The 25,600-nt window shown below is 42.9% G+C and overlaps 1 protein-coding gene across 1 annotated transcript; it reads left to right on the top strand.

The window, feature by feature from the left end:
- The first annotated feature begins 9,794 nt into the window (after nt 1–9,794).
- On the top strand, nt 9,795–25,583 carry FDX1 (ferredoxin 1). Its single transcript, XM_084520175.1, has 4 exons — nt 9,795–10,138; nt 14,815–14,939; nt 18,444–18,573; nt 23,113–25,583. Exons 1-4 carry the CDS (start codon nt 9,966–9,968, stop codon nt 23,225–23,227), a joined length of 543 nt encoding a protein of 180 aa, XP_084376301.1. The 5' UTR covers nt 9,795–9,965; the 3' UTR covers nt 23,228–25,583.
- Nucleotides 25,584–25,600: the final 17 nt, after the last annotated feature.

Here is a 25,600-nt window from a genome sequence, read left to right on the forward strand (position 1 = left end):
TGGCTCAGGAAATATCTCCCCTCTGCTACACAGCTAGCAATTGCTAGAAAAGCATTTGCTTCTCCATTATAGAGCTGAACAGTTCAAGCTTCTTCCATCTCAGGAAGCCACCAGCCCACACGTAAAAGCTATCGAGTGCAGCAAACACCTGGCTGAAATCTCAGCTGCCGGCACTTCAGTGAGAGCAGGATGGCACGACACAATTTTAAAAGACATTTGATTTTAAAGGGATTACTAAAAGCATCATGCTTAATCACATAGGGTATAAACCCTGGTGCTAGATGATCCTTTACTCATCTTTGCACAGGGCTTCTGCATCGTGGTGGTTAGCCAGGCTTTGCGTGGTGTACTGCAGCAAGGACTCCACCAGCTCCGCAGCTGTGCCCGTTTAAAACAAAGAATCTGGCCTATTTAAAAACCCAAGTGCTGCCCGATTCCATTACCCGTGCTCGTATACAGAAAACAGAAGTGTGTTAAAAAGTAATAGGGCAGAGCGCTACCTCAGCAGTTGGGTACTGCCACGGGTTACTAACTCCAACGCTGTGCCAGCACTTTGGCCGAGGGCCCTAAAAGCAGCGCAGGAGAAACCTCCTATGCAATATATATGCCCCAGCCTTGAAATGAGAGCCGCCTGGCAGAGGCAGTGCAGTACATTGGAAGCATTGTTTTATTGCTGCCTCACTGCTGGGATCGCTGAGCGCTCCCAAAAACCACCTGGCGCTGCTGCTGCTCTGCTCCAGCGGGACGCAGGCTGCTGCGGGGGGCGGCTGCACGCTGCCTCTGCTCGCTGCAGAGCAGCAGCTCGAGCAAATGCTAAAGGACTGGAAATAGCAGTTAATAAAGGAATGGAAATATCAGATGAGTTCCCTCAAAGCAACCGAGTCCGCAGCGGTCGGGTTGCTGCCAGCTAAGCTAGCGCAATTTAAAGTAAAGCCGAATTTCTGCACCGGCGAGCGTGTCAGATGCACCAAACCCACGCAGGAGCAGCCCCCCGCAGCCCCAGCTGGGCTTTGGGGTGCTTTGTTCATTTCCTGTGCTGAAGGGTTCCTGATTGCACACAGCAATCTTGGATTACAAAGGAGCACAGGCTCCATCTCGACTTGTTTTAAGTGCTGCCAAGAAAAAAAGGGGACTTGGGTAAAGCCCAAGCTAGCCAAGCGCAGAATTGCCAAACCGAGGCTTTCAATAAATCAGCTCTCAGAAAGTCATGAGACTGGCATTAAAAAAAAAAAAAAAAAAAAAAAAAAAAAAAAAACACTCATGAGCCTTTAATAATAGTTTGGGGCTCTCTTTATTTCTTTTCTGTGTTCTTATATTCAGGTTTCTGTTCCAACCTAGGAAAAGATCAGATTTTAGATTTTACATTCTCAGCTGCTGATCGCCTGATTTTGAAATGATGAAAAGAAGGCTTTGGTTAAAATATTACAAAAAAAAAATATATAAATAAAATTTAGCAGCTTTAAAAATACTTCTGTTCACATTCTGAATATGATAAATATGCTCCTAGGGTGCCAGAGAGGGTCATTGTTTTCAGTCACACTGGTGGAGGCAAAACATAACTGCTGAGCTTATTACAAACTAAAAGCTGTGTCATGCCAGATGTGTGAGTACCCATTGGTAAGTCTGTCACTGTTTTTTAAATATATTTTTAATATATAACAGGTATGATCGTTCACATGCATAAATGTTTGCAGCATCTTTTCTATGTGTACGTAACTGTATCTATTTGGAAAGGTCTCTTACACAACTGCTTATGTATATGTTAAGAGGCAGAGCCCCTGTATTGCTTTATACACTGATTCACATTTTTATTTTCAGACGCTAATTATGTCTTCCAATGAAAGTGAACAGCAGCAACAAGATTTATTTGAATTTCTAGCTTTGGATCAGAGAACGTTTTTGACACCTGCACATTTTATTACTTCATTTTCTTGCCAGCTCTACACATTCCCAGTTTTGCTCATTAGAAATCTCTCCCTTTCCTACTCTGGATGCAAAGTCATATGAAAACTTTCTCCTCCCTTCACTACTGCTGTGTTCAGTGGTGTGAGCACGGTGGAGCCCTAGCTTGCTGTGCCTCCTGGTGGCCACACAAACCTCCTGCCTTAATGCACTGCCCTCGTACACTAAACTTTCTGCAAGAATATTACACTAAACTCTTTCTCTTGCATAATTGAGCTGCTTCTCTTTACGAACTGATAGTCTCTCGTTAAATATGAACTCATTCCTTCCTAGCAGGCTACCCGAGGATGCATTTTTCAAAGGTAGTAAAGAGGAGGACCTCATACTTTTCTCACTTCACTTGCAAGTGGCAGTACAGCAGGGTTTGCAGAATCTACAGCAATCAACATCTTTGCTTAATGGAGAGATTTTGCTTCCCCTTTGTTGCATGTGTTTTTGAGAAACATCTGTAAGGACTGGGAAGAGAGTAAAAATATATTACTGATAATTCATGTCAGCATTATCCAGAGAAGAGAATTGGGCACCAATAGGCAACAGGGGTATCTGTCTATATAATTCATTGTCAACATGAATCTCGTGCAGTCAGAAAATGTCTTTCTTGTTTAACTGGAGCCTCTAATTACAGTCTAACTACTATCAGGAGTTGGGACATGGGTAGCAATGAAAACATTGCCCAAATTCCTTAGGGAAGGTCTGGTGGATTTTGTTCCTCAGCTCCTGTCCTCCAGTGAGAAATCTGCAGCCACAGCTTCAGGGCATTATATGCCAGAAAATTAGGAAGGAGTCAGACCAAAGAAATGTCCAAAGGTGCCTCAAGCCCAGTATTTTGCCTCCAGCAACTGAGAAAGTCGATACCTGGGAATAAATGTGAGAATGAAGCAAGCACAGATTTTCCCTCAGCGTTTCCCCAGCTTCCACCAATGTGCACATCAAGGATTGCAGACGTGTTAGACACTGTGCTCTTATATTTATCAGCCTGCAGTGGATTTCACTTTCATGAACTTGTACAGTTGTATTTTGAGCACACCTTAAGATACCATATTGAAGGAGACAAACCTTCACATCGGTAAAAGTTATCGCCCTGCTGGCTATGACTATGATGGCAAATTCTGCTTTGTTTTGAAAATTTCATGTTAAGCTGTCCACCACTTTCTCAACTTATCATAGGGAAGAGCTATTGCTATGAAATGTTAGGGATAACATGAAGTAGAAGAATTTCAGAAAATCAGAAGAGTAAGAAAAGCTTTCCTGTGAAAAACTCACATATTTTCCTATTGAACAGGATCAAGAGTTCCAGAAAACTAACTTTAAAGTCCCCTGGGCAGAGACGGAAATTGTCACAGGTTTTGCAGTCTCGTGTGTATGATGGATCCGTGGCTTTGGAACAACCAATTATTACCAGTTCAGCTGAATTCCAGGGCGGTAATTCACCCCCTTGTCACAGGACAGACCCACCTCCTCAGCTGTCCTCTCTGAGTGGATTCCCAGAGCTCCACCTCTCGGGATGACAAACTCCAAACATTTTTATCTCTTTCCCACTGTTTCAGGTACTGTACTGAAATCATTGAAGACAAAGCAATTGGAAGCAAAACACTCTCCTGCCCTGCTGTGCTGCAGTTATCGGATCCTCACCAACGGTGCCAAAATTCTCACATCCAAATCACCTTTTCACTGCAGAATTGCTTGGCAGCTACACACAGAATGTGATGCTGCTCTGATTATCCGCCTTTCACAGAAAAGCTTAAAAACCACTTTCATTCCCCAAATAAAAACAACCACCTCATGTACATTTTACCTCTCCATTTATCCCTCCTCCGCTGATGAGAACTCCTGCACATTCCTGCCTTCCTCAAGTTAGATCAAGGTCTCTAGTGCTAAAGTGCCAGGGGCAGGTGGAGAGAAAGACCTTGATCATTTGTATGGTCTTAGAACTAGAAAAATCAAGTTAAATAAATGTCATAGTTGAGAAAAAAAAAAAAATTAGAAAATGATAGTGTGTCAGCAGCTCACAGGACTACTCCCGCCCCCAATCACATGCAAGTTGCCAAGATGAAATGATATGGCCTTATCCTCCTGTTTTTTGTTTTGTTTTTGTTTTTGCTTGTTTGTTTGTGAGGGCTTAGTTATACTGAATAAACCTCTTGTGATCAAGGAGCATCCATAGCCAGAGGACTGACCTGGAAGAGTGATGCCAGAAACCAGAGCAGGGAGTCCCAGGGTGTCACTAAGGACACTGCCCCAGATCAGAGTTTGTGGATGAGATGGTTCTGCACCCGTGACAGTTAACAGGAGGCAATCACTAAAAGAAAGCTCCATATGGATCCTCTCCTTTCCTTGGGTCTCCTCAAGTGATTCAACTGAAAGGGATAATTTGACTCCAATAACATTTTCCTTCCAATTAAATCCAGGTTAAAACACGTTCACACAGAACTTCAATAATGACCAGAAAAGATAATCAGACAGCAAAGTCACATTACTTGGTAGATTTATTTTTATTTGTTTTAAAAATCTTCTCAAAACAGCTGGACCTACGTTCTGGAGATACACCTTCGTGCCATGTCTCTTGTAGATAGAAAACCAGGAGTCACAGAGGTCATCCTTAGTAACTTATAGAGAATATATGCTGAGCATCTGTGTACATACATACCTGAACCTTGGGATTTTATGCCAGATAGAAGAATATGTGATACCATTCACCGGCAGCATAGAGCTGTAACTACAGCTCTCAGAATAAACCTTGTTTTGCACAAGAGGGCTGTAAGCTGATTGATGGAACTGAAATGGTTGGAAACAGCTTACTTTTTTTTTTTTTCCTATGTTGTTTTAAGCATAGATCACTTCTATGAACCCACTCCACACCTGTCTGAGTGGACACTAAACAGCAAAATGGAGGGAGAGGCAGGGAGGAGCAGGACTATAGCATATAGCATTAAGGTGCTCAATGCCTTCTTTGCCTCAGTCTTTAGCGGCAATACCGGATGTTCTCTGGATACTCAGTACCCTGAGCTGGTGGAAGGGGATGGGGAGCGGGATGTGGCCCTCATTATCCATGAAGAACTGGTTGGTGACCTGCTACGGCACTTAGATGTGCACAAGTCGATGGGGCCGGATGGGATCCACCCAAGGGTACTGAGGGAACTGGCAGAGGAGCTGGCCAAGCCACTGTCCATCATTTATCAGCAGTCCTGGCTATCGGGGGAGGTCCCAATCGACTGGCGGCTAGCAAACGTGACGCCCATCTACAAGAAGGGCCGGAGGGCAGACCCGGGAAACTACAGGCCTGTCAGTTTGACCTCAGTGCCAGGAAAGCTCATGGAGCAGATCCTCCTGAGAGTCATCATGCAGCACTTGCAGGGGAAGCAGGCGATCAGGCCCAGTCAGCATGGCTTTATGAAAGGCAGGTCATGCCTGACGAACCTGATCTCCTTCTATGACAGAGTGACGCGCTGGGTGGATGAGGGAAAGGCTGTGGATGTGGTCTACCTTGACTTCAGCAAGGCTTTTGACACCGTCTCCCACAGCATTCTCCTCAAGAAACTGGCTGCTCTTGGCTTGGACTGGCGCACGCTTCGTTGGGTTAGAAACTGGCTGGATAGCCGGGCCCAAAGAGTCGTGGTGAATGGAGCCAAGTCCAGTTGGAGGCCAGTCACTAGTGGCGTCCCCCAGGGCTCGGTGCTGGGGCCGGTCCTCTTTAATATCTTCACTGATGATCTGGACGAGGGCATCGAGTGCACCCTCAGTAAGTTCGCAGATGACACCAAGTTAGGTGCGTGTGTCGATCTGCTTGAGGGTAGGAAAGCTCTGCAGGAGGATCTGGATAGGCTGCACCGATGGGCTGAGGTCAACTGCATGAAGTTTAACAAGGCCAAGTGCCGGGTCCTGCACCTGGGGCGCAATAACCCCAAGCAGAGCTACAGGCTGGGAGAGGAATGGTTGGAAAGCTGCCAGGCAGAGAAGGACCTGGGAGTGATGGTGGATAGTTGGCTGAATATGAGCCAGCAGTGTGCTCAGGTGGCCAAGAAGGCCAACGGCATCCTGGCTTGTATCAGGAACAGCGTGACCAGCAGGGCTAGGGAGGTGATCGTCCCCCTGTACTCAGCTCTGGTGAGGCCGCACCTCGAGTACTGTGTTCAGTTTTGGGCCCCTCGCTACAAGAAGGACATCGAGGTGCTTGAGCGGGTGCAGAGAAGGGCGACGAAGCTGGTGAGGGGCCTGGAGAACAAGTCCTACGAGGAGCGGCTGAGGGAGCTGGGCTTGTTCAGCCTGGAGAAGAGGAGGCTCAGGGGCGACCTTATCGCTCTTTTTAGGTACCTCAAGGGAGGCTGTAGCGAGGTGGGGGTTGGCCTGTTCTCCCACGTGCCTGGTGACAGGACGAGGGGGAATGGGTTTAAGTTGAGCCAGGGGAGTTTTAGGTTAGATGTTAGGAAGAACTTCTTCACTGAAAGGGTTGTGAGGCACTGGAACAGGCTGCCCAGGGAAGTGGTGGAGTCACCATCCCTGGAAGTCTTCAAAAGACGCTTAGATGTAAAGCTTAGGGATATGGTTTAGTGGAGGGCTGTTAGCGTTAGGTCGGAGGTTGGACTCGATGACCTTGAGGTCTCTTCCAACCTAGAAAATTCTGTGACTCTGTGATCTTCACCTCAAATTCCTATGAACTGCCATGGGACTACACCCCTTTGCCTCAGTGATGAAGCTGAGGACAGAGCACTGTGTGAATACACATGGATTATTTTGCAGAAACTGTTTGCCATCTAGTGGTTTGTCAGCCTCCCGCAAATAGAAATTTAAAAAATAGTAAAGAACTGGAGGTCATAGTGGTGAAAAAAATACATGTTTCCCAATATGCTTGAACCTATAAAAACACATAGGAAAGATGAAGCTCCTATTGCAAAATGTTTACTGTTAGAAGGAACATGTTGTGGAGACAAGCCAGGAAAACTTGCACACAAGCAATGTGAGATTCCAGGAGATGTCAGGTATATACCGTTAAGAATTATTGGCTTTTATTTCAGTCTGCTACTTTCCATCCAGGAATCCTGACATAATTTGCTGCACCACTTTGTCCAAGCTTGCCCACCCAAAAGCATGCATTATATAGAAACCAGGAAGGAAATAAAGGAAAAAAAGGAAGGAGGGTAGGGGGCTGGCAGGGAGCTGGCAGCTCTGCGGGGAATCTAGGCATGATACCAAGGCAACAGGAGCGGTCACCTCATGGCCAAGGAGCCAGGATGTGGAGCAGCAAACCAGGGTCAGGACTGGGCTAGGAGACAGTAGTCAGGATCAGATGGAAATACAGCTGCACGAAAGGCCAGCACAAAGCCTCAGCTTAAAAGTGGCTCCCAAGGGAAAGGAGGGGCAGCCCCTCGCTTCTGGCTTTTTTCACAACAGCTCTTATCAGTGGAGGAGCTGACCTTGGACTCTGCCGATGAAACTTCTCCACAGGGTAATGCACTCCGGGCAATGGCAGTGCGAGGGCTGCAAACGAGCTGTGGAACGTGCTGAACATGGGGGTAGAGTAGGTTCCTGGAAATGGGCTTATTCATGAAAAGGACATATGAATGAAAATCCCACATGAAAGGAGATTGAAACAAAGTCCAGAGCGTACTGTGTTCAGTTTGGGGGAATCAAGAACTCTTGTTGTTAACTGTGGCTTCATTAGTGAGAAGCAACAATCTGGTTGCTTCAATCTAACTGTTTGCCCGTGTTTAACACGGGTGAATTCAAACTTGCGTATGCATAAATGACTCAGCGGAAGAACCAGGAGAATTACACAAGAGTTTTCTGCCTTGTGAAAGTGGACTCATAAAAACAGAGCCTAAATAAAAGGGCTGGAGGGGGTACGACAAATAGTGGGGTGAAAATCAAAAAGAACAGAAAATATTAAACTCATGGGCAGCACTGGCCAAGGAAAAATAAGTATCAATTATCCTATACTAAAAATTAAATTGATAAAATGAACTATCTGAAATAATTGGGCTCTCTACCCTTCCAAGGAGTGAAATTTCTGTACCTTTTTTTGTCAGTGAGGTTAATACCACCAAAAAACCTTTAAGAAACAGATAAATAGTTTACATTTAGTGACTTGAATTGCATGTGACAGCAAAGGTTTAAATTGGAAGGTCCAGAGGGTCCCTTTCAGATTTATTTCCTGCATTAACCATTAATTTATGATGAGCAGCCTTCTGGTTAAAGTCAGACTAGATTATCTGATGCACTCTTTTGACCGTACAATATTAGAAATCCACATAACGCTGAAGTATTTAGCTATATACTGCCTTACATATATGCATATATGATTCGATGCTGACCTGACAATGCTGAAATAAACTATATCCTTTGCAGCCACATTCTTTGGTGTTGCAAAAGAGAGAAACCTAATGAAACAGAGCTCTGCATGGGTGAGAGGATACCAGCATACAAACTGAGGATCTGGCCTCCTGCTGTTTATTTCAGTGACTGTTCTATGATATGTTCCAGTATGCTGACTTTATTTATGTAAATGTATGATTTAACAAATATATACTGTGCATTGGTTTCAGTTATATTTAACAAATGTCACTCTATGAAAAGAGTATTTGAACAAATGCAATTACTTTGCTAGTAATCAAAGAACAACTGAAAGGGATTCTGCTTGTATTACACGGTCATAACCCAGCTGACTTCAGTTACTTGGAGCCTCCGTGATGGTTATTACTGAAATTGCCTACAAAAAAAAATGGTCCTCCACCTGCCAGATGAAATTTAGAGATACACTATGCATCTAAGTAACTGTAACACTTCTAAAATCCCATCTTAAAGGTAAATGGGGACAGACAAATATTTGTTTTATAGAAAGAATACTAGATTATAAAGGATAACAACAATAAATAAATTTTCCAGAAAACTGGCACATATAAGTCACTTGGTTTATGGACAGAAAGTTTGGTGGCTCTTTACCTTTCCACCACAACCTTCTCCTTTACTTAAAGAAAATACACCAGTGTAAATTAGATTGTATAATGTCATCTCCCTCATTGATCTGACTCTGATGCAACAAAAATATACTCCTGAAATCCTAAGGCATCAGGAAGAATCCTGTGTACCTAAGAGCACTAGAAGTAAACAATTCTTCCTTTTCCCCATTTATTTCCACCCCTGTTTGAAAACATTATTTCAAAGTAAATACCGTATTTTTTAATTTTTTCACTCTCCAATCTAAGTATGTTAGGATGATCTACATAACAACATAATCAGATCTTGTAGGCTGATGTGTATATTGCAGGGAGATGACTTAGGTCTATGCGTGGTCTGTACAGCTGAGGATATCTCAAAATTTCTATACTGATATTTGAGTTCTCCTCCTGCTAAAACCTCTGATATCTTTGCCGTCCCTTTGCTGCTGGCTGGGATTTAGAAGTTGATCTTCTGACAGAAGAAATAGCAGTGAGGACCTGGGAACTTCTCTGTGATCCTGTGTGGCCAGCACAGAGGGTAGCTGAGAGCTCTGAGCCACCACCACCAACACCATCATCACCATCACCACCACCACCATCACCATCACCACCACCACCATCACCATCACCACCACCACCAGCACCACCACCAGCACCACCACCAGCACCACCACCAGCACCACCAGTACCATCACCAGCACCACCACCACCAGCACCACCATCTCCCTGCCCACAGATCCTAATCCACCACACATCAGGCTTCAAAAAACACCACTGCGGATTTATTAACAACTCCTTGTGCCAGCAGTGCCTCGAAATCCCCTCCAGCCGGCGCCGGGGCGGGCAGGAGGACACCCCGGTCCCTGCGGGACCACCCTCAGGGGGCGGCCGCTGCACCGAGCACCGCCCAGCGCCATCACGGCGCGGCGCCACGCACTTTGCGTAACCCCGCGGCTCTCGCGGCGCCGTCCCCTCCCGACGCCGTCAGCAGTGGGCGGGCAGCGCGCTACGCAGGCGGCGTAAACCCGTACGAGAGTCGCCGTGGACTTTGCCTCCTCTCCGTGCCACAAGATGGCGGCCCCGCCGCCCGCCCGCCTCCTCAGCCTGCTCCGCGCCGCCGCCTCCTCGCCCTCCTGCCGCCGCTGGCTCCTCTCCTCCTCGCCGGCAGCCGGGACGAGGCCGGGCTGCGGCTCCGCTGCCTTGTCGGCCCGGCCCTTCGGCCTCTCCGCCCGGTCGGCGCGCAGGTAAGGGCAGCGGAGCGGGCACGGCTGAGGGCAGCGATCGGGGGCACCCGGCCCCGGGCACCCGGCCCCGGCCCCTGACGAGCCCTGAGGGGCTCGGGGCAGGGCCCGGCCGGGCTTCGTCTGTCAGGGGACTGCCCCTCGGTGGGGGGCTTGGGGCTGGTATATTCTGTTTTTTGTGTTTTTCGTTTTAGTAAAACTGACTAGATCGGTGGTGGAGGCGCAGCACGTCGAAGGCAGCACAAATCTGAGGATCTCCCCTGCTTGTGGCACAGTTTCTCTTCAGGATATAGGTGTTTAGGGCCCCTCCTGCCCTCAGCCGTGCTGTGGCATGCTCGAGCCCTGTAGGCACCGATATTGCACGGTCCACGGCTACAGATTGGCAGCACTACACGTAGTCAGAAACTTGTTTGTGCGTGGCCTCGGAGACCATAACCTGTGTATCCAAAGGTCTGAGCCCGCAGGTAACTTCCAGTATTCAAAATGCACCTTTAAAAGGCAAATTAACTTGGTTGTCAGAGGAGTTTCTCTGACTAAGAGCAGAACCCACAGTGGGCTGCCCAGCATCGGGGCAAGCCTAGCCTCTTTCCAGAGGGCTGGGTAGTGCCCTTGCCATCAAAGTCATTTCAACAGTTTGGTTTTAAGCAAGCAGTCCTGTAGGTGCTCTTTACTTTGTCCCAGCAGATACTTTTAATAGAGACAAACAAACCTGGTAGTTCAGGACTCCTGTACAAGGCATGTGTGGGGCCTGTTTAGGTTGCTTCTCTGAGTGACTCTAATGCCTTAATAGGTAGGTCTCCACTAACCTGCCCAGACCATCATTAATGTTGAGGTCACTGAAAAAAACAAAACAAAACAAATAAACACGCTTTGAAAAACACTGTCAGGACTCAAAAAAAAAAAATAAAAAAAAAGTATTGAAGTTATTGAACAGGGTCAAATAGGATGAAGCAGCTTACTGAAAAGGGAAGACATTTCCTTACCTAATTGTTATATAAGACCAAGAATCCTGCAGGTCTTTCACACAGACTGAATGCAGGCTTGTAAACAGACCAGCCATTTGTTCACACATATTGCACAAGCAAGCATTTCAAATGTATTGTTTAAATAATACATGTTATAATCCAGCTAAATGACTTGGAAGGAGAAAAAAAAATCCTGGTTTCTTTCATACATCAGTAGTTCCTCAATTTACATGCAAGTTATTTTTCTCTAGTCCTGCTTTTATTGAGCAATGTATTATTTGAGACCCAGTTCCTGAAACTGGTATAGTCAATGTTAGTCCAGTAAAAACATTCATTCCTCATTGTTTTTACATATAAAATTACCTGTATTTGTGTCTAGAGAATGAAGGCCTAATCAGGTAAAATTGTCAGCAGAAGAGATTCTTGTGAGCAGAGGTTTCCAAAGGGGTTCAGTGGGGAGCCTTATGTTTTCCTTCCCAGTTTTGTTATGTTTCTTCAGTCTATTTTTTCCCCCGTTTTCCCCACTTTTCATTTTGTGATGAACAGCAGTTATCTAAGAATTTTTTTATAGCAGTTTAGATATTTATACAGTATTCTTGGTGTCACTACATAATTGCTGCATGGTTAAGGATTAGTTCAGGTTTGTAACTTCCGTATTCTAAGACTTGTGTAATAGTTTAATGAAATGCTACTGGCAATTAGGGCTGTTGAATGAACCAAAAAAATCTGGAAATAATGGAGTATGTCTGTCCATGTGCAACAGAAGGAGGCAGTTACCTTTTTTTTTTGTTTGTTTGGAGGAATATGGATGGTACTTAGAAGTCATGGCCGAAGATCCAGAAGGGCACCTCTTTTAAAGGAGGAAAAGTGGCTGTCAGGATTCTTGCAGTACATTTTTGCACAGGAGGGACAGCAAACAGCACTTAGAATTCTTCAGTGCTCTTCAGTTTGTTTGCAGTATGCTTAATTTAGGGTATCTTTGTGTAGGTTGGTAACAATGGTGATAGGACTGTAGCAACCATATGAAGAAATGAATTTTACTTTACAGCCAGCTTAAAAAAAAAAAAAAAAAAAGGTTAATCTAAGCATGAATTGGGATGTTTTATGCAAATCACATAAAATATGTTTGGTTCTTTCTGGTAATCCTGAGGCTATTTATGCTTGCGCAAGACCTGGCATTTGTTTCACCTTAATTTTCTGTGACTGCTTTGCAGGATGGTGTGTGTGGTTCCCACCCCCCAGTGCAGATGTAGACAAAAAGCCATGTTGCTTGAAACTCATAAACCCTAAATATCATTTCATGTAGATGTGGCTTTTCTTTTAACAGTATCTCCCAGTCATTAAAAAGATCTTTACAGAGTGTGTTTTGAATGTCTGACTGGCCTGATTATTTATTATGTACATATATTTCTGAAAGTATTTTCACCAGTCGGGCTCATGCACAGTAAAGCCTCGGTAACTTAAACTTTTTGAATTAAACTTTTTGACTGTGTGAAGAGTAGCAGAGATGGCAATAGCAGAAAAATAGATCCTACTGGAAGACTAGGAAGGTATCTTTAATGTTGTTACAAATAAATACATTTCAGTTACTAACCGGAGTGGATTAGACCCTGCGGAAGAGATTACTTCTTGTAATGTTCTTTAACAAAAACTGGGGACTTAAAGATGGTGCTTCCCTTTTCCCCTGCCACATGCAGCACCAGCGGAGGGTTCACAGCCACGGTGCTGTTCCACAACTGGCCGGAGCTTGTCTAAAGTTGTGGCTTCAGGACGGGAGATCCCGTTTTTGTTCCTCATTTTGTGGTGGGCAGTGGCTGTTCTGTCTGTTGGGTTAGCTCAGGGTGCTTTGTTTTTGCAGTTGGTTTTCAGCCAGATTACCAGACTGAGTTGACTTGCCCATGCATCATCCTTAGACCAATACAAACCAATACATCGTGTTGACAGAAATATTGTAGTGGTTTCCCTTGGCTGTGTGAGTAGGAGCCTACGCCTTTCCAGATGCAATCTAAACCCATCAGCCTGAACCTCCAGTGAAGCTGACGTTTGGTAAAGGTGGTGGATGTTGTGCTAGCATGTCTGAGAAGTGGGTGCCCATCTCCTGGGCTGTGCTGTGGGAGCACAACAGAGGGGTGAGAAGAAGAGCAGAGTGGTTACTGCTCAAACCTCGGCAGGATGGCTTGCTGGAGGTGCTCCGGTGACATCAGAGGTGCCTGTGTGACATTAATGACATCTTGTAAACATACATCTTCTAAGATTGCTAAATTTTATTGTTTTGCATGCTCCAGTTGAACCATGCAGATCTGCAAGGTCAGCCCTTCATTATTGATTATCATTTTGAAATGAATTCGGAATTAACAGTAGCCTGTGGCTACCCTCCAGAGAATGGGCTGCGGGACGGTACGACTAGGAGTGAGCAACTACAGCACCGTAACGCATCGCGGCACCTCCTGCTGCCAGCTGCCTTCCAGTTGTGGCATGTACATCAAGTCTGGAGCAACAAACGTGTTTGTTGTTCAAAACAAACTTCAACTTTAATTGCTAAAATTACATTTTCTTTTATAGGTGGTTCCAAAAATAATCAACCTACTGATGTTTCAGTAAGGCCACTTCTAAATTTTTGTTTTAATATTCAGCCTTACAGATTTCCTTATGAGTTTCCTAGGGGGTGACTAGATTTTCAAGCTTGTCTGCTTTCTGTGTCGTAGATCACTCAAAGCCCACAATTATGAAAAAGAGGTAGTGTCAAGCATGCTGTTCTTAAACATGGATTTCACAATGAAATAAACATGTTGCATTAGCTTCCTTTTTTTCTCTATCTCTCTCCTCTCTTAGATTTCTTCCCCATCTGCCCAACAAGTTTTTCTTGTTTTGCTTTCTTACTATGAGAAAGAGAATAGTCTGTTTAAACAAACAAACTCTATTTTGTTTGCTAGTATGTTAAAAACTTTCCTTTTAATTTGCATGTAACATGAAACACCAAAAATCCCTGTTTTTTCCATATAAAATATGGAAAAGTCTTAAGAAATTTTTATGCGGAGTACAAGGAAAAAATTTTCTTAAATATACACAATTGTCTGAAAAGCAAAGCAGGAAACCTTTCTTCTGATGTCCATGTTGAAATTTCAATGACCTTTGCTAGAATAAATATTTACAAAGTGAAATCCTAAGAAAACCCTTGCTCAACAAAGCAGAATGCTTTTGGAGTGCTTCCATTATTGTGAGGAGTGAATTAAATTTCGGAGTTGATAAGTTAGAATGCCTTAAACTTGAAGCAGAAGTGGGAAGACCTTAAAGTTGATCTAGCAGATAATGGTGAGAACAAACAACATTTCATAAATGCAAAGCAAGAGTCTCCAGAAAGGTGTGAAGAGAAGCAGTTGAATTAGCTGTTCTATTTGGCAAAAATGCAAATAGAGTGCCTAAAATAAACTAGCTCTGACTCTCTTTGGTGAAAGGTGAAGCATCGGGATTCTGCATAGCTTCTAGTGACAGAACATAAATGAGAGGTTGTCTTGTTGTTTTCATGTCTCAGGTACAGCAGTGAACGCCTCTACCTGTAACAGTTTGTAAAAGTCAGTGACTTCCTTGGGTCACTGCGTCTGCGCCTTTAAAAGTTGGTGCTGGTTACTGTCGTAGTAGTAGTCAATCAATTTTAAAGGTCTAAACAATTTTTGTTTTGTTCCTTTGGTTTTATTACATGCTTTTCTTTTTCAGCTCAGAAGATAAAATAACTGTTCACTTCATCAATCGTGATGGTGAGAAACTAACGGCCAAAGGAAAACCTGGAGATTCGCTGCTGGATGTTGTTATTGAAAATAATCTAGACATAGATGGTTTTGGTAAGTAGACGGCTCGAATACCGTATTCAGTGTCAAGAAACTATGGTGTTTCTTCAAAAAGTTTATTCAAAAGTATTTTTAAGTTTATTTGTAAAACCTAGATGTACTTTATTTGGATTCTTTTCCCTGTTATTTTCCTGCAGGTACATAGAATATTTTGGATCAAGTTCTAAAAAAATTATTTGAGGTGAGCTTTGCTTGAGTGTTAAAGGAGGGCAACATGGACAGAGTGCCATCAAAGTGGAATCTGAAAGATCACAGCAAGGTTTGGGTTGGACAGGACCTTAAAGACCGCCTGTTCTAACCCCCTGCCACGAGCAGGGACACCTCCCACCACACCAGGTTGCCCAAAGCCCCATCCAGCCTGGCCTTGAGCACCTCCAGGGATGGGGCATCCACAGCTTCTCTGGGCAGCCTGTGCCAGGGATTTACCACTCTCTGAGTGAAGAATTTCTTCCTAACATCTAATCTAAACCTACCTTCTTTTAGACTAAAGCCATTCCCCTTGTATTATCACTCCACCCCCTGACAAAGAGTCCCTCCCCAACTTTCCTGTATCCCCCTTTAGGTACTGGCAGGCCTCTGTAAGGTCTCCCTGGAGCCTTCTCTTCTCCAGGCTGAACAACCCCAACTCCCTCGGTCCTTCATCTTGGAGCTGCTCCAGCCCTTTGATCATCCTGATGGCCTTCCTCTGGACATGCTCCAACAGCTCCCCGTCCTATTTGTGCTGGAGGCACCAGAGCTGAACACAGGGCTCCAGGTGGGGTCTCACAAGAGCAGAGCAGAGGGGGACAATCCCCTCCCTCACCCTGCTGGCCTCGCTGCTTTTGGTGCAGCCCAGGGTATGGTTGGCTTTCTGGGCTGCAAGCACACATTGCCAGCTCATGTTGAGCTTCCGACCAACCAACACCCTAAGGGCTGCTCTCAATCCACTCTCCACCCAGCCTGTATTTGTGCTTGGGTTTGCCCAAGATCCAGGACCTTGCACGTGGCCTTGTTGAGCTTCCTGAGAAGACCCACTTCTCAAACCTCCCCAGGGCCCTCTGGATGGCAGCCAACCCAGTGTCACCCCCAGTCTTGCTGAGGGTGCACTCGATCCCAGTGTCCGTGTCGCTGACAGAGATGTTAAATAGAGCTGTTCCCAATTCAGACCCCCTTAAGAACTCCACTCCTCACTGGTCTCCACTTGGTCATTGAGACACTGACCTCAGCTCTTTGAGTGTGTCTATCCAGCCAATTCCTTTCCCACTGAGTGATCCATCTCTCAAACCCACATCTCTCCAATTTGGAGACAAGGATGTCATAAAGGACAAAGACTCTGTGCAGCTCCAGGTAGAGGACATCAGTTGCTCTTCCCTCATCCACCAGTGCTGTAACCCCATCTGAGGAAGCCACCATATTCATACAGCAGTGTATGTTGTCATCAATCCCCTCTTTGTTTTCCATGTGCCTTAGCACAGTTCCAGGAGGATCTGGTCTGTGATCTTGCTGGGCACAGAGGTGAGACTGACTGGCCTGTTGGTTCCATGGTTGTCTCTTTTTTTCCTTTTTAAAACTCTGGGTTAGATTTCCCCTTTTCTAGTCAGTGGGAACTTCACCAGACTGCCACAACTTCTCAAATACAATGGATAGTGGCTTAGCCACTTCATCTGCTGGTTCCCTCCAAGTCCTCGGATGCGTCTTACGAGCTTCTATGGACTTGGGCACCTTCAGGTTCCTTAGATGGTCTAACCTGCTCTCCTGTAGTGGGAGGTTCTTCATTCTCACAGTCCCTGCATTTGCCTTCCACAACTTGGGTGGTGGGGCTGGAGCACTTGCCGGTGAAGACAGGCTGACATACTTGTAGAAGTTTTTCTTGTTGGCCTTGACATCCCCGGCCAGATTTAATTCTATCAGGGCATTAGCATTCCTAACCTGGTCCCTGGTTTGTCAGACAAATTTCTCTGTAAAGATGAAAGATGCCACCTGCGAGATCTTCTGAGCTGAAAGGTTCTGGAGGCAACACACAAATGGTGTATTTCTAACAGTCTCAGGTTAGTTCTGTATTGTTGTGTGATCTTAATTTGTTGTTTGCCTTTTTATAGCAGAAATTTTATGGTATTTGAGAGCTGAGTTGAAGGAAACAACCAGATACGTGCCATGTCGCAGGGAAGAGCAGAAAGGTTGCTGCTTATAAAAAGGGCTGGGGTAAAGGAGGCCAATGTGCTGGGGAATTCTAACTCAGTACAAGGTCTGGTCAAAATGAAAACAGGAGGAAGTTATAAAGCCTTTATATTCCTTCTAACCATGGGAAGTCCAAAGTTTGTTCCATGCAAGTTACAGGATTCAGACAGTGCAAAGCCAGCTTTCAGAACAGGTGTTTAAATGAACATGAGTTTATGAAATAATAGTGCAAAATAAAGCAGGAAAGGGAATTACAGTTTGTGTAAGTGAATACATAGCATGGGGCAATTACAGGAAAAAATAAGCACGTTAGTGCACTACAGCTTGAAATCTGAGGTATGTTTCATTGAAGTATGAATAAATTTCACTGCTAGTAATAATCTTTAAGACAATTTTACAGAATCTTGTTATGAGTTGTATACATTAGGGGAAGAAGAGTCTTAAAATTCTGTAACATTGTGATAGCTAGCTTTATGTATCATTTTATTAGGTGTATCATACAGGCCTTTGACTAGTCTGCTTGTATTCTACAGCTAATATCCTTCCAGTTTGTGTATGTATCAGCCATTTTAAAGCAGTGTGGTAAGGTAGAAAACTAATGCTCTCAGTAAACTCTAAATAATGTCCAAGGTAAATGTTTGACATACTGTAGCAGCCTTTAATTATAACATGCTGTGCCTATTTCAATAATAATTTGATAATGAAGCATCACACTAGGGCAGGGGAGTAATGCAATGGAGTAATGAAAAACCATGTTCTGTGTTTAGAGGGGAAAAATAATGAGGGAAAAAAGTAAAATGTAAATCTTACTTATTTACTTCTAGCACTAGAGGGCATCCCACGTGCAGTAATAAAGATAGAAGTATCTGTGCATGAAGACTTGTAAAACTGTTGTGATATTCAGCTGCACTCGATTCAATTCCTACAGCTGGCTTTACAATTGCAAAAACACCTTCCACTGTTTAAACAAACTGGTTGGTGTGATTTCTTTAAACTTATTTTTTTACTCATTACTATTTTCCCCAACATTGAGACACTTAAATTGTTGATGTGACAACTTTTTCATTAATCAGCCTTTAACATTTTATTAAATTCTCTTTCCACATTTGTTTTTATGTACTTGAAGACATGATACTGGATGTTGTAGCACAACATCACACTTGCTTTGAGTATGTGCTATTGATACTGTTATGAAGTATAACAGTGCAGTGCTTTCTGTGTGGTTCTTATGATCTGATGATCAATCCCTCTCTTTACTTTAGTAGCTGAAACATATATAAATTCTTCTGAAATACGGTAATTTGGAATTTGAGCTTTCTGTTACCTTGCTGTTTTCTTCAGGTGCGTGTGAAGGAACGTTAGCCTGTTCGACTTGCCACTTAATCTTTGAAGACCACATATTTGAGAAGCTAGATGCAATTACTGATGAAGAGATGGACATGTTAGACCTGGCATACGGCCTCACAGACACGTAAGGCACCCTAAGGCTTCCCTACATCAAAGAATGAAAAGGAGGGTTTGCGCATGGGGCAGTCCAGTGTTCTTAGAATACCTTAATCAGCTTTTAATGAATAACTGGATTCTGTTACATGGGACTGGCAAGTTTAACTGTTGTTTTTCTGAATTCATACTGATGTCAGTACGGTTGATGCCAATACTGTCAGTTTTTGTAAACTGAAGAGTGGCGGTTTCTAGCTCTTTTGTCTGATGCAGAAGTGTCAGATACTGAAGTGTGACCAAAACCCCAGTTCCTTCATCAAAAACTTTGCCACTGCAGTCCTGTGTGTGAATTTCCTTGTTCTTGTTTCCCCGTCTGTCTTCTGTCCCCATCAGTGTGTATCCAGTTAATGTATTTTATGGATATTTTTACATCAGTGTTTTATTTTGGTCAGATCTTTTTTTCACAGAACCACAAAATGGTTGAGGTTGGCAGGGACCCTTGGAGACCTCTGGTGCCACCCCTGCTCAGACAGGAACACCCAGAGCAGGCTGCCCAGGACCATGTCCAGGCGCCTTTTGAAGATCTCCAAGGAGGGAGATTCCACAACCTCTTTATTTTTTCTATGCTATTTTTTTCTGTGCTAGTGAAGTAACCTTCTGTTCCTCAGCTTCCCACTGTCACATGCCTTCTGACGGGAGTCACAGCCTCGTCACAGACCACGTCACTCCACACACCTGTTCCTCAGGGCCGCACTGCTTGCTGCTGTGCACACAGCCTATATCATAGAAAATAACCACGAGAGCCATAGGCAGCTACACTGAAAGGTTTCTTAAGCCCTTTCCTTCAGGTTTTAAAACAACTGCTTGTTGGAAGTCTTTGAGGATCTTTCCAGGGATTTCAGAGGGCTTTATACCTGGCCTGTATAGCATTTATTTTTTAATGTCTCTGCAAAGAAGTATTCTGAATTAACTCATTTATCTCCTTATACCGACAATGGGAATCCTGCACAAATGTTTTCTCTATAAGGGTATGTTTTCTCTAATTTCAGTCAGATCTTAATTTTTTAGGAGGTTGTGAAAGCAAAGAAGTAAAGCTGAGAAACCTGTTTCAGCTTAATTTTTTTCTTCAACCATCTTTTTAGTTAAAGGTTTAAAGCAAGGGTGTTTTAGTGAAGAACTGAAAAGCAGTAGAAAGCCAGAGCTCTCTGTTAAAACACTATTTTCTCTCAGATTCCTTCAGACTAAATTAAGTTTTAGACCCTCTGAAGGCACGTGCTGCTTGTGTTAGGTTCTCCTAACATCATATGTTCTTCCTATGGCCAGGGATCTTTCAGGTGTGTGAGAGGAAGACTTTTCTGGAAGAGAGTGCTTTAAGTGATTTTCATGTTTGCCATAGCTTGCCTGGTCTCATGCTGATACAAAGCTTTGTAATGGAGATGTGCTGCCATGCGCTGTCATAAGTCTGAGGATAAAAGTTTTTTTTCTTGTCAGTGACTCTCTGGAACTGGAAAGGTTTCAACTAGCAGCTGCTGTGAAAGTTAATGCCTCATAAAATGAGGGAATGATTGGAAAAGCTAAAACAAAATCATTTTGAATAACTGTAATATAATGGAGGTTCCTGAAAGTAATAAGATGAGAGGGGAGGGGGGAAAGTAAACCCTGGCAAATTAAATGTTTAGAAAGAATGCTGAAGGAAAAAGATTAGAAACAAGAATATTTTTCTACTTTTTAACAAGCTATTTCAGAATTAGCAGAAGCAGGAAGCTTGTCATCCCTGGAAGTCTTCAAAAGACGTTTAGATGTAGAGCTTAGGGATATGGTTTAGTGGGGACTGCTAGCGTTAGGTCAGAGGTTGGACTCGATGATCTTGAGGTCTCTTCCAACCTAGAAATTCTGTGATTCTTCATGAAGAGCTAATAGGTGATGTAGAAGGTGCACTTATAAATAGATACATAAAAGCAAAGGTGTTTTCTTTCTTCTTTTTTTGCATTGTCTTCCTGGAGATGTTACAGGATGTCTGTGCACTGGAAGCTTTCTTTTCAGGGGATTTCCTGGAAGATCTGTGCTAGATTTTATGTAGCGTTCATGTTTGTGAATGACTTGAGAGAAGAGATGAAGAGCAAGATGCAAAGCTTGTGTACAGTATTGTGTGACTCTGCAGTAGTCAGAAACTGGCTGTGACAGCACCTAGAAGGATCTCACGTGGTTGAGTGATGGGAAACAAAATTTGGTGGTAACAGATGCAGATTAATGCATATGGAGAGGCAGGTGGAACAGTGGTAACTTTGCTTACTTGAAATGGGATGGCAGCGAGCTAAGCCTTTTCAGGAATGTCAGTTTAAAGTGTTTTTTCATTTTTTTATTAAAAAAAAAAAAAAGTAAATGGAACATCAGCAATATGAGGTAGGACCAGGTAGAAAAACAGAAAATACTATTATATGACAAAATAGGGATTAACTGTATCTTCATATTTGTACAACTCTGACTTCCTGCCTCTTTAAAGAAAATAGAATGAGAAGAAGCAAAGGGAAGGCCTGTTGAAATGGTTAAAGGTGAATGGCTTTCAGGCAGGAATCAACTAAATCATTCTTTTTCTTTTTCTTTTTTTTTTTTTTTTGGAGGTGGCGTGGTCCAAACTTCTTAGGCTGTCAGGGGAGGGGGGAATCTGGTTAAAGGTCTGTAAAATTGCAAATGCTGTGGATGGAAGGTAGTTTGTTTCTCATGGTGTTATTTAGCTCTACCTAATGCTTTGTATTATCATGTAGCAGGCTCAAAAAAAGTGTTGTTTCAAATGAAGCTAACTCCATTGTCAACACTACAGTGTACGTATGCAGTTAGCTTTGGTTCTAACTGAAAAACAGAAATTTCAGCCAAATTAAGTCTTGCAAACAAGTATCGTAAATTGCATCTCTCTAGTGGATTATTTTTTAAAGATACTTTTATGCTTGCACATTCACAAGTTGAAGTCTTCTGCCAAAATATATATTTATGCATGTATTGCAGTACCTTGAAGCTGATGCATGCAGTCACTTACACTACTTTCAGGTGTAGCACTCAACCAGCATCTTTAACAGCTGCTCTCTACACGCTTGAAAGAGTTCTGTGCACATATTAATGTGGTATCTTTCTTATGATCTCTCTGCCTATGTTCCTATGCTGATTAAATTATTATTCAGCTGGTGACATGGAATATTGTACATCCTTGCTAACACTTAGGTATTCCTAAAAATGACCACGTATATGTTAAATTGGCTGAGTTCATTTAAAAAGCTGGGAGTAAGTCTTAGATTCCAATGTTAAAACAGCAAAGAAAGACACTGCACATTGCTGGACTAAAGAAGCAAAACTGGAAGAGAGGATTCATTGTGTGATAATGTAGTGATTACTGAGATTAAATATATTTTTCAAGTTCCTTATATCTGTCTCACCCAACATGCAAGCGGCATTAATTCACTTCTTTCTGTGAACATAATGTTTTGATTGGGTCAGTGAATTTGTAGGATGATAAACATGCTTGTCAGGATATATTCCTGTTTCCGCAGTGTTATCATCCACTCGGTCATGTTAAAAACCTGATCCAATTACCCTCAGCTGTAGTTTGCTTCTTTGTTTACGAACTGGTAAAAAGTTGGCAGGCTTCTTTAATATATGTAATTTCTGGCAAACACTGTGCTAAGCCTGCAAGGAGCGAGTTCTAAGGAGATCAAATTTTAGACTTTTTAAAGACCCTGTAGCTATCATTTGGACATGGAATAAGGTAGTTAATATGTCCCATGTGGTTCATGTGTACTCTCCATTACCTTATCATGGAGCTTTTTTTTTTTTTTTTAACAATGTTAGTGGTAGGAAGATGCTTCTTAAATACCTACTTAGGCAGCAGCTGTGTTAAGAGAAGGTTAATGGGAATTTTGTCTTGTAAATAATTAGGAAAAAAAGTCTAGAACTCCAGGTAGAAGTTGGAGGGGGAGGTCTGACTTGGACTTGAACTTGTAGAAAGATACGAGGGATAGAAATGGAAAGAAGTTCCTAATTTCTTCTCAGTCAGGTTGTATATAGCTTTTTTGACAAGCAGTAAAAATTCAACTAACCTAAACTGTCAGGTGCGTTGTTCAGATGCATGTTCAGTTTTCTCGGGCTGTCTTCGACCCTGGGTGGGTTAGGCTGTGCTTTTACTGAGGTTGTCCTTCAGGTTAATTGCTTTGTCTCTTCAGAGAGGCTGAACTCTCTTGGGAGATCAAGTGTCTGTCCCTACCCTTGACTGTGAACCACTGTAAAAGGAAGGGTCACCATCGCTGTGTTGCCTCAGCAAGTGTGAAGCACTTGGTGTTCCCCTTCCAATGTACTGAAGCCTGTAACCTAAGAGTGTAAATCAGTGACCGTGACTAATGCCACATATCTTTGCATTGATGCAAGCAGTTTACTACTGGTCTTGATTAAGACCGTGCACGAGGGGACTGTTTCTGGATCACAAAGTGTTTGGGATGGCCGAAGGTCCGGGAAGCAGGGCTGGCTGTAAGTACTGAGAGATGTGTGACTGGCTGGAGCTCAAGGCAATGTTATTTCCTTACAGATCACGTCTAGGCTGCCAGATCTGCTTGAAGAAATCAATGGAGGATATGACTGTTCGAGTACCAGAAGCTGTTGCTGATGCTAGACAATCAGTAGATATGAGTAAAAACTCCTAAAAGAAGATACCGTAGGAGTTTTAAAGAAGCTTAATTATTTTTATAACTTATTTTTAAATGTATAATTAAATATGGAAACTTACATAATTGTGAGTTATTTTATATGACTATCAATACTAGATTAATGCTATTTTAATTTTCTGTATAGAACCTCCTATATTTTTACGCATAAGATGCAATAATACTTCTAACTGATCATTGGACTATAAATGTTAGCAAGTGTATTACAGATTTCATAGAATATTAATCTGCCAAAACCTTTAATGATGTTTGAAAACTGAATCACTTCTACGAGACCTCTAAAACCCCTGGGCATTGCTGGGTTTCAGACCTAGATCTGTTAAAGAGCACAATTTGTAAGACTGCACGGGGTCTGTTTAAGTGATGCCATTAAAGGTGGTGTGCTCAGAACTCACTGATTCACTTTCTCACTAATGATGATACTTCCTTAGCAAATAGCGGATTTTCAGGGTAGGGATTTTACAAACTTTAGGAACTCATTGGAGACGTGACAAATTCTGTCTCACAGAAATACTGTTAAAATCACAAAATCTAGGGGCCAGTAAAGAATGTGGGCACCTGCCGATTAATTATTGCGGTACGCCACAGATGTGGAGATCCACGTGGCTTAGAGTAAGGGCTTGGAGCTGTCTGACCGGCACAGCCAGAGGAGGTGAATGCAAATTCTTGCCATTCTCTGAAGCTTGGATGGCTGAGTTGGGGCTGAAGAAAGCAGGGTTTGTCAACGTAATGTTTGTTCTGAATCATTGTCTCTTGTTTTTCCCATTTTGAGCTTGTTCAGGAGGCAGCCTGATGTTAGCTAAGGCATTCAGTATGAAGAGAGTCCTGCATTCTGTGCCTTGCTCCCAAATCATTTCAGTGATTGATGTGAAATGACTAGGTACATTTTTTTCCATAAATATGCACTCGGTTTCCCAGAGATCCCCATGGTGGGATATCGTGTGGAGTGATGATCAAGAGCCTTCAGTTGGGTCTGGGCTTAGTCATTCTGAAGGAGGGCTAAATGAAACAATGTCTCTAAGACTCTATTAGTTTCTTCTTTTTTTTTGGCCAAAATAATTAAATGAAATGTCTGTCATTAATACAATAGAAGATCAAAGAAGATTGTAGTTGTTACTGTTACGATTTGGGGCATATGCTTATGTCTAGATCATGTTTGTTTATGTTTGAATGATCTAATGTATTCATCAGTGCTTTAACTGAACTGGTGACAATGACACCTAGACGTTGTTTCTTGCATTATTATATTTATGGGAGAGGGGTAAAATACTATCCAGTGTTGAACATTGGGATTATTTTGAGCTTCATAAAGCAAAATAGTCCCTCTTACAAAAATAAAGTATTTTCTAGAACTGTATTGAAAATCATAGATGTAGCTTGGAATCCTTGATGTCCTCTCTGAGTAGGTATTTCTTTGTTTTGTGGTGGTTGCTTGGGGCCTCCCCCTAAAGCAAGGTATGCTGAATGCGCTCTGCTCAGAGAACTTAATCGTTAGGGGTTTCAGAACTCACTTGGTATCTCATCACATTAAAAATGTGACTTCAGGGTTTCAATTTCCTCACTTTTTGAAAAATGAAGAGAACGAGGTTGGGTAGAAAGGTGGAAATAAATGGAAGAAGTGGTCTGAAGATACTGCTGCTTCCTTTGTAACTGCTGTGAGTTAGCTCAGAAGTTACCCCTCCCACCATAAATTGCCTTCCAGTTTGTGTTGCCTTTATCCTGAGTTCATTCACATATAGCAGTTCTTACTAAATAATGAATTTTTGATTTATTTTTTTTACATGAGACACAGATCCTTAGCTTCCAAGAGAGAACTCAGGTCATAACCAGATGTACTGTACGTCCTTACACAGGAAAGAAAAGAAATGTGAGGTTTCACTGTAGCTGTGGCATTTGGGATGGGGCATGTTTGGTTGTGCGGCTTTTTTGTTGTTTTGGTTTGTTTTTAAACTTACAGCACACAGCGCTTGTGCTTGTGGGAATCCTGCAGTGCTTAATGCTGTGTTAAACAAATGTGAAACAGCCATCATGCAAGCTTTCCTTGTAAACTGAGGCGGTTCCGTGTGATAGCTTCTTGTTAAAAGACTTGGTGAGTCTCCCATAGTGTGCCTGTGGAAGGAATTATGTAGTACAGCAAGGCAAAAAAAAAAAAAAAAAAAAAGACACTTCAAAGCTCATTCTGAATTCTGGAGGTGTCCCATGGTGCATCTAAATGGAAATCTCAGAAGGCAAAAGAGCCGTCACGTAATCCCCAAGATGCACATCCAGGATGTACTTGTTTCCTTATTGTCAAAATGATTTGCAAATAAATCTTATTTTATACTACTTTGACACACCTTGTTTGTGTGGATT

The sequence above is a fragment of the Aythya ferina genome (assembly GCF_964211825.1).
Source record: "Aythya ferina genome assembly, chromosome: 1".
Classification (NCBI taxonomy): Eukaryota; Metazoa; Chordata; class Aves; order Anseriformes; family Anatidae; genus Aythya; species Aythya ferina.

Coding starts and splice junctions, on each gene's coding strand:
- FDX1 (XM_084520175.1), top strand. CDS start 9,966: ATGGCGGCCCCGCCGCCCGCCCGCCTCCTCAGCCTGCTCCGCGCCGCC. Junction 14,940..18,443: donor TCTAGACATAGATGGTTTTG/GTAAGTAGACGG, acceptor TGTTTTCTTCAG/GTGCGTGTGAAGGAACGTTA. Junction 18,574..23,112: donor GCATACGGCCTCACAGACAC/GTAAGGCACCCT, acceptor ATTTCCTTACAG/ATCACGTCTAGGCTGCCAGA.